The sequence below is a fragment of the Lissotriton helveticus genome, chromosome 5_1 (assembly GCF_964261635.1).
Source record: "Lissotriton helveticus chromosome 5_1, aLisHel1.1, whole genome shotgun sequence".
NCBI lineage: Eukaryota > Metazoa > Chordata > Amphibia > Caudata > Salamandridae > Lissotriton > Lissotriton helveticus.
In genome coordinates, this window is record NC_136065.1 from 1,138,424,397 (window position 1) to 1,138,437,498 (window position 13,102).

The 13,102-nt window shown below is 43.9% G+C and overlaps 1 protein-coding gene across 3 annotated transcripts in view; it reads left to right on the forward strand.

The window, feature by feature from the left end:
- The window catches only part of PDCD4 (programmed cell death 4), a 575,316-nt gene that overhangs the window by 511,268 nt on the left and 50,946 nt on the right, over nucleotides 1-13,102 (forward strand). Inside the window, exon 12 of one of the 3 annotated variants that reach the window (XM_078643769.1) lies at nucleotides 9,341-9,402. The exons of 1 other annotated variant lie outside the window; for it this stretch is intronic. In XM_078643769.1, the coding sequence (XP_078499895.1) occupies nucleotides 9,341-9,383 (43 nt within the window). In that variant the 3' untranslated portion in view covers nucleotides 9,384-9,402. The remainder of the gene's footprint in view (nucleotides 1-9,340; nucleotides 9,403-13,102) is intronic. One more of the 3 variants, XM_078643768.1, reaches the window with a different exon arrangement.

Below are 13,102 nucleotides of genomic sequence, written 5' to 3' on the forward strand. Positions count from 1 at the left end.
GGTAGTATTCTGAGTAGCATCAAAACAGGATCTCCAAATGATCCATGTCCTCCGTCAGTTTTTCAAACTTTGAATCAGTCCTCACTGAATTTAATTATAGAGATATTGAATTTGTCGTTAGTTGAAGCTACTGTTCCGGCGACATGGAAACATGCCATGATTGTGCCCTTGCTGAAGAAAGCCAATTTGGATTCCGAGGAACCATCTAATTTCCGTCCCATCTCTGTCCTCCCGATTTTTTCAAAAATCCTGGAGAAGCATATAAACACCCAGCTTACCAGCTTTGTGGAAACTCATGATATCCTGCATACATCTCAGTCTGGCTTTAGGGCAGGATTCTCCACGGAATCCACACTGCTGGGTGTTACGGAAAACATTTGTTTATAGGTAGATAGAGGAGAAACTGTGGCACTTATTCTTCTTGATTTAAGTGCCGCATTCGACACTGTTTCTCATACCATCCTATTAACCACCCTTCAATCTTATGGTAGTACTGGACCTGCACTTAAGTGGCTTTCGAGCTTCTTACTACAAAGAACCTTTCAGGTTTTTTCATCAACTTCTAGCTCGAAAATCCATGTCTCTCAACATGGAGTCCCGCAGGGCTCCATACTGAGTCCCCTACTCTTCAATATTTATGTAAGTCCACTGGCAAGAATAGCGGAGCAAGCTGGGCTCACGGTATATTCCTATGCCGATGACACCCAGATTATCTTCTCACTATCGGCCAAAACTAAGCATGATACATCGGGACTCGGTGTAGGGCTAACAAGAATTGCCGACTGGATGCATAGAAACAAACTTAAGTTAAACGGTGGGAAAACCAAACTTCTTTTGTTCGGTAACAAGTCCCTCTGGGGCCCTCAACACTGGCCCTCCCAGATGGGACCTCTCCCACGTCCAGTGCATTCGGCCCGCAACTTGGGCTTCATTGTCGATGACCAGCTGACAATGAGGCAACAAGCAGTTAAAGTAGCGTCCATCTGTTTTGTCATTCTTAAGTGGCTTAGGAAAATTTTATGGATGCTTCCTTTGCCCACCCAGAAAACTGTAGTCCATGCCCTAATATCAGCTAGATTGGACTATGGGAATGTGTTATACCTGGGTGCAAGCAAAGAAGTATTACACAGGCTACAAATTGTACAAAACTCTGATGCCCGACTGCTATGTAAACTTCCCTACAGAACTCCAATCTCTGTCTCATTGCATGATCTTCACTAGCTGCGGATCAACAATCGTGCTAAATTTAAAGCACTGTGCTATATGCACAAAATTAATTCTGGCAAAGCACCTTATTACCTTAAGGCCTTGGTGCATCAATATCCCCCTTGCCGCACACTTCGATCCTCCAATCAGCACCAATTTAAAGTTCCAAGGATTAAACGAGTCAGAATGGGTGGACATTCTTTTCCTTGCTTAGCCCCCTCACTCTGGAACACGCTCCCAGCGTATCACATACGCACCGAACAACATTATTTCAAATTCCGTAAGGATGTAAAAACTTGGTTATTTAATATATAATTTCTTTCTATTTTGTTCGATCTCCCTAGTTTCTGTTTCTTAGTTCTTGTGTGTTCCCTAGCGCCAGGAAACCTACGGGTAGCTGTTGCGCTGTATAAATCTAATAAATAAATAAATAAATGTCATTGGTAAGTGGAAAGATGAGTGATTTATTCCAATTAATTTGTAGTCTGGAGTGGCCTACCTCTTGCAGGATAGGTGAAAGGTTCCGTTCAGGTTCATACTTAAATTATAACATTGTAATAAGGAAATCTAATGCCTCTGTTTGCTTGATATTCGCGTAATACGCATTCTAAGAGTTGTGCCACCAAAGCATATAAAAGTGGCGAAATGGAGCATCCCTGGCTCGTCCCCTTTGGTAATATTAACCCCTTCGACGCTCATGACGAGCTGGGCTCGTCATGCAGTAGCCTCCTGCTACACTGATGACGAGCCCAGCTCGTCATGTAAAGTGGTATCTGCAAATTCCCAGCACAGGAGAAAAATCCCCATAGCGCTCAAGGTGTTAATCTGGCCAATATCAAACCATTTACTCTTACGCTTGCAGTTAGATTTTTGTAGAGTACCTGAACGAGCTTCAAAAGACATCCCCCTACCACCACTCATTGCAGCACTGCAAGCATAAAATCACGTTCAACTGAATCAAACGCTTTCTCCGTGCCTAAAAAAAATTGCATCTGCACACACACCAGAGTCTATACGGGAAATTACGTCAAATAGGGTGCGAAGGATATAAATATTTGATCAGCCCACCACAAATCTGGATTGTTCAGGCCCCCAATATTTGGGAGCTGGGGCACCAGTCTATTAGCCAGGACTTTGGCAAATAGTTTTGTACCCTTGTTAAGATTCGACATTGGTAGATATGATGAGCAATGCTCAGCTCACTTAACCAGTTTATGCAAAGTAATTAATGTTGCCTCCCACATAGCTGCACAGAACCATCATGCACCATTTCCTCGAAGAGGTTGACCAGAGTCGGTATAAGTTTGTCTTAGTAAGCCTTATAAAAAGCCACTGTGAGACCATCTGTGCCGAGCGCCTTGCCACCACTTAAATAATTTTAATGGGACATAGAGGTGACATAAGCTCGCTCCCTATGCATGTCAGGCAGCAACTTCATGGCAATATGTGAGATAATCGGCGGTAGCCTGCTCCTCATGAGGAATACGAGCTATATATACTTCAGAATAATAAGTCTGAAATCTTTCAGCAACCTGAGCAGGCACCTGTAAAGGCTCCCCCGCTCATCTAGCATGTAAAGCACTTCATAGTCCTTGCAGTTCTGTCTCCCCAAAGCTGCGAAAGTAGCACTTGGTCTTCCACATATACCCTAGCCATGGCGTATCTCTCAAGGTAAGTTACCTCGTTTTGAGCCAACTCATGACGCCGGAGTCAATCTGCCGAGTGACTCCGGCCACCAGGTGTCGCCCCAGGCTGCTGCCTCTTTCCCCACAACCACTACCTCGGTCTTCCCAGCGATAAGCTGGAGGAAAGTAGATGTCAACCAGCTGGTAATATCGGTAAGACTCTGTTTGAAGGTACGTGCGTTCAGACCGCCCGTGTCCCTTAGTGTCACCACTAGCTGGGTGTTGTCGGCATAGGATACCAGCGACAGCCCCCCTTTCCTGGCTACCTCAGCCAGTGGTCGCACATATAGATTAAATAGGGTACGGCTGAGTGCTGATCCCTGGGGGACACCCTGTCTGATGGGACGCTCTTTAGAGAGGAATGGGGGGATGGACACCCTAAAGGATCTCTCACAGAGGAATGCTTTAATCCAGTTGAGGGCTTGTCCCGATATTCCTACCTCCTCTAGCCTGTCCAGCAGCACTTCGTGTGATACCGTATCGAAGGCAGCACTGAGATCTAACAAAATCAGTGCTGCCGTCTCGCCAGAGTCTAATATGGCTCGGAGATGCTCTGTCACACTCAGGAGAGCTGTTTCGGTGCTGTGGCCAGCACGAAAGCCATGTTGAGATTCATCAAGAATGGAATTGGTCACCAAAAAGTTAGTCAAGATGCTATTAACATGGGACTCTGCCACTTTGGCTGGCCATGGAAGCAGTGATATAGGTCTAAAGTTTTCAGGCAGAGTGGGGTCTAGTGTAGGTTTTTTTAGAACTGGGGAAACCCATGCCTGTTTCCACCTGGATGGGATCTTGGCAGAGGAGAAGGATAAGTTAATGATATCACAAAGAGGGCCTAGTACCGTCCAGTCTGCTGCTCTAAATTGTGTGGGTTTTAAGGGATCTGCAGGTGAACCGGAATTGATTTTATGGCAAAGTTTGCAAAAGTCCTCTGGACTAAGCGCAGGTATGTCTGAGCTTGGGGGTTGTCCTGACGTCCAGTCCTTTGATGTACGTACTGTTGGAAAAGAGTAATAAATCTTCTGGATTTTATCCAAGAAGAAGGAGGCTAAATTCTCGCATATCGAGGGCGAGGGTTTGGACTTTTCAATCAGTTTTTTGGTACTAAGTTCTTTTAAAAATGTTTAAATTGTTTTGGAGGTGTTCTGACTACTGCTAATCTCCTTCGCATAAAATGCGGCTCGCGCTCTGCAAATATTGCGATGGTAATTTTTTTGTGCTTGGAAGTATAAACCTTTAAGTACTGGGTCATATTCTTTCCTCCATTTACGCTCGGCAGTTTTACATACTTTCTTAAGGGAGAAAAGGTCTTCGTTGTACCATGGGCTAGACTACTGAGCGTGTCCTAGTCCATCTGGCCGGTATGAGGGTGTCTAGAGCCTGGTTAATCCAGCTACAGAAGCCTTCATATCCCAAGTTCGGATCTTCATTATCTATGTGAGGGTCGGCTATGAGGAGGGAATGTAGATCTTCGAGGTGAAGCTTTCTCCAAGGTCTTTTGAGTACACGTTGTGTATTATGAATATTGGGTGTTTCTCCGGTGGAGAATGTCATGGTCACCAATCGGTGATCTGTCCAGGACATGGGGACAGGAGATTCTACAGTCGCGGCAGGTAGATTGGAAAAAATGGGGTCAAGGAGGTGCCCTCCACTGTGTGTTGGGCCTCTGACTAACTGGCTGAGCTGGAATGCAGCCAAATCCGCCAGTAGAGTATCTATCTTCTTGTCACTGATAATGTCGAAGTGAATATTTAGGTCTCCTATAATATTAAAATTTGCTGTTCCTGTCACCAAGGTGCATACTGTATCAAGAAGTGATTTTATGAAGATGTTATCGTGTCCGGGGGGCCTATATATCAGGATCCCCGAAAGAGTAAATTGTGGATTTATTTTGGCATTAAAACGGGCACATTCACAGCCTGAAATGTCTAGTTTGGAAAATAGGCAAGAGTATTTAGACTTAGCAATCATTGCTATTCCTCCACCCCTAGTTTGTCTATTAAGCGTATAGGAAGAGTAACCTATGGGTGTGGTAGGTTAACGACCGAATGCATGTCGTCTTGCAGCCAAGTCTCCGTGAGGAATATAATATCTAAGGCATGGTTAGTTATTAAATCGTGGACTTCTAGATGGTGTTTTTGTAGGGACCTTCTATTTAGCTGAGCAATTTTAATAGGTTGGGGGGCTTCTGCAGCATGGAACGTTAGTGTCAAGGGTTTAGGAAGGGAGAAGCCACAAGGACATTTCAAACAGCCCTTCCTGCGTGTTAGGAGGAGCTTCCTGCAGGTATCGTTAGTGAGCTGGACATTTAATAGTGTTTCCCTGGAGTTGCATATTATATCGCTCCTGGTACTGGCAGGGTTCATGGCGAGGTGGCGAGGAACTGGCGCGGACGGGCGCAGACGGGCATGTCTTAGGCGAGTCTTCGGCGTGCTGAGGACGTGTCCGCTGCGCTCCCGCCCCGCCAGTCTCTTTGAACTACTGAGGGCCCGTCTGATTGGTGCTCAGTGAGCATAGGTGCCTCCTGGCGCTAATCATTTATGGGGCCTGGAGTTCCCCTGGCTGCAGGTTTAGCGACCCGCACAGCGGGAATGTCACAAGCGCTTTATATCGCGAACAGGTGATGGCCCCTCTTCCCCTTTCAACGGGCGTCAACGCCTTCTGTCACTAATGAATTATGAGGCCTGCAGTCCCCTTGGCTGCAAGTATAGCGTCCCATTGCTTGTTACTTTGTTTTGTGCCTCGTCAGCTTTTTCATTCTGTTTAGCCGAGTCACGCATCCCTCGCTCACTGCTCCCACCTTGCTTGCTACTTCGTTGCTTATTCTTTATCTGTGTGCCGTGCTTGTTATTTTGTTTCTTTTGCCCAGTTAGCCTTTTCATTCTGTTTAGTCTTGTCTACTATTTGTACGTATTTATTTTAATTTCTGTGCCCAGTCAGCCATTTTCGTTCCTGTTAGATTAGCCATTAGCCTGAACTCACTGTTAACTGCATAAGATCGGCTGTAACCCTACTTGGGCCTCGCCACGTGCTTCCTGCCTTTTTGCCATATTCAATGCTACTGCAGTCTAGTGCCCCTCCTTAGCTCAGACCTACTTAAAGGAGGCCGCAATGCAGGAGCACCAAAGACAAGCCTATCTGCGCTGGACCGCACCCTGTGCCAAGAACCTTGGCCCTCTGGCCACCCACTGAGACTCCACCACCGAACTTCTGGCCCTGGACCCCAGATGCTGCATCACTTCTCCTGATCAACAAAAGGAATGTTCACCTGCAGCTTCACATGCAAAACAGGACCTCCCGTCCGCACTGGAACCCTCGCCACACCCACTCTGCCAACCACAAGCACCCCAAACCTGCTCCAGTGTATAATGCTCAACGCCTGGTCCCTCTACAAACAAGCCACCAAAATCTTTGACACAATCATCTCCCTGCCCTCAATGTAATCTTCATCACCAAGACCTGGCTTGACACCCAACATCACCACTGCAGCGCCCGCCGGCTACAAGACCATACACTGGGACCCTACCAATAAACACGAAGGAAGCATTGACATCATCCTCAAGGAAACTCTTCAGTGCACCACCCCCGAAGATGACATCACATGGATTGTGTAGCATCTCAACTTTCAACTTCAAACCGATGCCAAGACAACCATCAGTGACACCCTTGCCTATAGACCCCGCACGACCTTGCCCTGGTTTCTACCATGCCATGCTCTAATTTATCGCCCCTCTATCAACTCAAAGCACCACACCTTCCTCGGGGACCTCAACTTCCACCTTGACCTTGAAGATGCCAACTCCACCTACTTCCTGGAAAGCATTAACAAAATCAGCCTCAACCAGCTGGTCACCTGCCCCACACACAATGCAGGATACACGTTGGACCCGATCTTCACAGCCAGCGACAGAATCAAGCACTGCCCTGTCATTGAACTCACTTAGACCAACAACACCATCATCCACTCCCCCATCACAGGTTCCCTGAGTTAAGTGACAGAGACCCAATGGATGGACACACTCAACACTGCCCATCTTGACATCACAACCGCCTTGGAACAGGCTGTCCAGAACTTCTCCACCTGGATCACTAACTGTGCAGACGGAGTCACCCCCATGAAGCCAGCCAAAACCAGTAGATCCACAAAGAAAGCCAGTTGGTATACACCAGAACTCCGTACCATCAAACACAACTGCAAACGACTAGAAAGACGAGGGCACTTCACAAGGACCTCACAGACCGATCCACCTTCAAGTCAGCTCTCAATAAATACCACCAAAGCCTCAAGGACACAAAGAGATGCCATAACAGACCACATCGCAGCAAGCGTCAACCACACCAAAGAACTCTTCTGTGTCATCAGAGAATTTTGCTGCCAGTCCTCCACTGAGAACATGGTCCACACTTACCAAGAACTCAAAGACACACTGGCAAACTAGTTCCACAACAAGATATTTGCCATCTACAGCAACTTCAATCCTCAACCCACGAACATTGAAAATCTCCTAACACCAATGAACACCACCCACAGCCTCCCGCACACCACCTGTAATCTGCTCACCACAAAGAACACCACAGCCATCATTACCTCCATCTCCTCCAGAGCACCCACAGACTCCTGCCCCCACCACTTCCTTACCCTTGCACACAAAGAAATCCACAGTGAACTCACCTCCATTCTCATTGCATCCTTCACCACAGCCACCTTTCCCGGTGGATGAAAACACGCAGTGGTCAGACCCTTCCTTAAGTAAGCCTCTGTCGACCCCAGCAAACTCAAAAACTACCATCCCATCTTGCTGCTCCTATTCCCCGCCAAAGTTCTCAAGAAGGCCATCAACGACCAGCTCCCCAAACACCCAGAAAGAAACAACTTCCTCAACACCTTCCAGTCCGGCATCCACGCCAACCACAGCACCGAGACCGCACCACTGATCGCTGCCTCAAACGACACCAGAACCCTCCTTGACCGGGGTTTGGGTGAAACAGTGGTCCTTATCCTCTTTGACCTCTCTGCAATGTTCAACAGCATATCCCGACACACCCTCTTCAGAAAACACCACGTCGGCATTCAGGTAGACACCCTTAAATGGATCGCATTTTTCCTCACAGGACGCACCCAGAGAATCCGCCTACCACCCTTCACCTCTGAGCCCAAGAGAATCATCTGATGCGCTTCCCAAGGCTCACTCCTTAGCCCCACCCTGCTCAACAGCTACATGACACCACTGGCCGACATCGTCAGAACCCATGGACTCTACATCATATCCTAAGTAGACAACACCCATCTTCTCTCTCACGGAAGGCTGTGCTACCACAAATCTACATCCAAAAAGACGTTCTAACTTTTGAGAAACTGTACTTCTGAGCCACTATTCCTCTGGCAGACTCTTGTAGTCCTTGTTATCTAGATGCAGATGGGAGACTTGGATGCACTGGTAAGGTACGCAGTGCTCAGAAACGTGCAGAACCTTTCCTTTAAGTCATTTTATTTAATAACTTGGTAGTTTGATCTAAACATATCATTCTCTGGTATACCCCCTATGGTCAAGCTATTGTTACTGGCAAGTAACATTTAATTTATTTTGTCAGAGAAGACATTTGAAGCCCTCTATATGTTGCAGTGTATCAGCAAACATTTTACAAATTGCTACTGTAATCACAATTAACCTGTTGCTTTCTTATAAGTTCAGTTCTAATTAAAGTGGTGAAATTTTTGGAGCTAAAAAGTATACATTAATTGAAAAATATGCCTTTTGAGCGAAACAGTGATGCAATAGCAATATAAAAAGTTCTAGGCTTTACTGATTATCCTAGTAAACTGACATTCTGGTTGATTTAAGTAGCATTTTAAAGTGTGGGTTTTAAAATGCAATAGGTCATTCACCACTCTCTGATTCATAGCTGAGTAGAGCATTAAAACTGACACTGAACTCTTTTGTGGAAAATTAATTTCCCTCCACCCTGGCTTAGATATCCTTTTCTGGATATCTAGAGCATTCAGTGCTTCTAGGAAAGCGAGAAATGTGCAATGTCTTTGGTGGGGAGAACCCACCTTATGGTGCCTTATGTTCGCCTTGAAGAATCCAGGCCTTTCACCTGTCGTCCTTACTGCATCTTTAGAGTATGCTGCAAGGGTAGGATTAAGAAGCAATCTATGTTTTAGATGGAGGGGACACAGCCTAAAGCTGAAGTTGTGGTGTCGGCAGTGGACTTTATGGTGTCCCCATTCTGGACATCTCGAAACTCCACTTGTATGGGACGTCTGTGGATCAGTTGATGTAAAACATATACATTTTGGATGTAAGTTTTCTCTAATGTATTTTTTAAGCATGTGTTCCAATGCCCGTGGTTTCAGATTTAAGTAAATGTCATCTGAATTAAGTATTTGCCTTCCTTCTTTGCTTCTTAATTGAAGCTCAAATTCGTTTTTTTCTCTTTCTGTGCAGCGAGTCATTTTCCTTCAGCACTGCATTTGTATACAGTTTTTAGTATCCTGTGTAGAAGTACGGTAAAGATTTTTTTTCAACACAATGTAGAAATATTTTTTAAATAAGTTATAGTAGATCAGTAACAGTATTGTTGCACACATCTAGCTACACTCAGCTGGCGATGTTAAGCACACTATCAGCACAGTCTATGGTGATTTTTCTAATGAACTCTATTGCCTGCTGAATGCATGAGGGATCTGGTCATTTGTAAAGGTGAATGTAGTTGCGCTGTGACAGCACTGTAAGTAGAGCATGACTGAACACTTCTTTTATTACTTACGTCAGTCACTTCAAGTTGTGAAATTAAAACAAATGTAATATTTTTTCACGGGTGGTGGCAGCACAGTGCACTTTTAAACAAGCACAGTTTTCACGTATATTGTGGCTATTGCCCTTTAAGGGAACTTCCTCCTTCATGTTTGTTTGGGCGAGATTATTACAGTATAATTAATTTACTCTTCATGTACCAAGTAATATGAAAATTGCAGTTGCTTGACATGGCCATACATTTGTTGGTTAACTTATGTGTGTTATCTTGACATTTAAACTTCTGTTCTTACATTTACGTACCTACACTTATGCACTTGCAAAGACAGAAATTGTATCCGGAGGGGCGGGGGGGGGGCTGCAATAACCCCATAAGATTTTACTTGGTTGTCACTAATTACATATTAGTGGACAAACATTTTATGGTACATGAATTCGTTTGTAGGGAACAGTTGCAGTTACCTTACTGGTGCTCTAGCTAGCCCTCCTGTTTATGTGAGTGCTACTAGCGCTTCCTGCACCAATCTTTCATATCTGTCTCAAATCTGCTTTCAATCTCTCTTTTTGAACCTTGCAATCTGAAAGCCACGCCAGTCAGTCCTTTTGCTAGTCTACATTTAAGTCAAAAGCTCATGTATGAAGACTATAAATGTCATATGAACCACATAACTTTCATCTTTCTAAAGCTCTTTTCGGAGAATACAAATAAAATAAAAAAAACAATGGTTTCTTATGATTCATTAATTTTGCAACATTAATGTTCACTTCACAGTCTTAAGACTTGTATTGCTAAATGTGTACCTCGCCTTGTGATAAGAGCACTAATACAAGAGTAAATGCAATTATAAAAAGAGTAACTGTTACCAGAATGTTATTCTGAAAGCATCAGTTCATTACATTTACATATTCTTCATTGGAATATGAAACATATTCCCTTCCAAACTTCCATAGTTCTAATAGCGGAGAGGTCTGCTGAATGTAAAATACTAAAATGAAAATCATGCAAATTATTATTGGCAATGTCTGAGATGAATCATAAATTAAATACATAGCAAAAAGAGTTCTCTGAAGCCCTTAGCTAATCAGAATTAGTCGGTCGCATTAGAAAAACAAAATACCTTATGGCTACATGTCCAGGTTTCTTCAAACATTGAGTATGCTGAAGACAGCTGTAATGTCGAAGTCACAAACAGCTGATGACCTATTGTTTATCTATTGTGAGGCACCTAAACAGAGTGTCCGTAAACCATGAGAAGCCTGAATATGCACACATTTAGGTTTCATGACCCAGCTAGACTAATCACTTAGGTCATATAGCCATACAGCTTTCCATCTTCCTAATGAGACCATAAGTAAATGCTTGATGGGTCGAACATTGATATCTGACACTGAGACACCATCTGAAATGTATTGCTTAAGAGCTCCAGAAGACAAAGCTGAAACTTTTCACTTTTTATTTAATTCTTGATACAGCTCAAACACTTCATTTATCAGTCTGGGATTTCGTTTGTTTTTATTCACATTTCATGGAACTCAGTGTAATCTACACTGTAGAATTGGAAGTATACATGTTATGAGGCATGATCCTCGGTAACATTCACATGCTTTGCATTATCTCCAATATAGGCAGGAATATAAGCCCACAATTACCCTCCCGCAGCCTACGTTTTCAAATTCTTTTGTTTTTCCATTGTTGGGATCAGAAGCTAAGAAGATTGTGGAGCGAAGCTGTTTGAGAATTAGAAGTACAGATATACTGGAAGCAACTATTTGCGATGACAAACTATGCATCGAACCGGTTGGAGAATTTACCTATCATCATGTCTGTTCCTTTCTGGGCCTTCTCCGTACTTTTTAAGTAGGGCCATGGAAAATAACTCCATTTAACTTCTGCCCAAAATGCAGCTGAAAATTGGCATGCACATACAGTTACTAGGTATGCAATCTGTCTCCCGAAGGGCCATAAATCCAAGACCAGTGAGGCCTATGTCCATTTTAAACTAAAGACTCTAAAGATCAGAGAGAAACAAAGGAGGTTTGGTTAAGATGCAGGTTAGTGCTCGCAGGTGTTTATATTGTAAATTAGTTTTCGAGGATCCTGAAACCAGTTGTAAAAATGAAAGCCAGAGTCCCAAAATGGTTACGATTTCTCAGTTCGAACCAACAGCAGAAATGTACAGATTACCTAACTAGCATAGATCGCATCATACACTACAAAATGCATCTATACGATCGCAAATTAGCTTACACTTTGCGGAAGGTCCATTTGCCAGCAATAATAGCAGGGGTAAAGACATACTCACCAAGGTGTATCCCATCAAATATGTGAAACACAGTTATAATACAATTACGAAGAGCACTCTTTGAACCTCTGTACACTGAAAACAACCCCACACACATCACTGAGAAGGATAAGTGTGCTACAAGTACTTGACACAATTCCAGATACTTAAAGATGATGGTGATGCGAGCAAACCCAGAAGTCACACCAAAAGTAGTATCAAGCTTTTACATTAATCAGACCCTCCAGTTGCATGCGTTTAGACACTAACATTAATGCAAAAAGAGAGTTCCACACTCTAGACTTTAGGCAAGCCCTTATTTAACAGGCTCGTGGGAGCACAGGGTGATCGGAGCTCGAGCCACCTATCAAAGTTGCTCCCGCAGCAGATCATCATTGCAGTCGAAGTCCTGAAGTCTAAGAAGAAGCTCAGAAAAATCATCTGTGCGGGTATCAGCCCCTTCCAGGCACTCTCAAACTCCAGAGAGGGCATGGGGGCATAAATGTACCAATATCACTAGTTGTTATCGTGAGACAACCTAGTCTGGATCCACCAGTGATGTGAAACAGCCAAAATAAAGATGAGTGGTACTGAAAAATTATTTGCAGTGTTGAAAATGCGCAAGGACATAAAAAGTGAAGCTAAAAATAACTATTATGATGCCCACGAACAAATTTATTAGGAGGTCATCATAATGTCAAGATTAGAAAATAGTGTTAGATAGTATGAATAGATAATAACTATCTTGTGATGATTAAGGAGGTCGACATGTTTCAGCCATGCGAGGACGGTAGGTAGACCAGTGGCTTTCTTCAGGACCAAATTTATATAACACTACTGCAAAAACAAGTGAAGAACAACTTATTATTTTTCAGTACCACTCATCTTTATTTTGGCTGTTTCACATCACTGGTGGATCCAGACTAGGTTGTCTCACGATAACAACTAGTGAGACACCTAGAATAGATACCAGTTTTTCCACTAATTCCCGGATGATGATGCTCCGCCATTGGGTGGTCTGATGGGTTTTCTTTCTCCACTCTTACATATCATAGAAAGATACACATAAGACACCTTCCATGCCACTGTAGTTTTCTTTTTAGCCTCATACTACTATACCACTAGTATCCATGTTTGTTATTAGTACAGTTGGTTTGGGGGATAGGATACT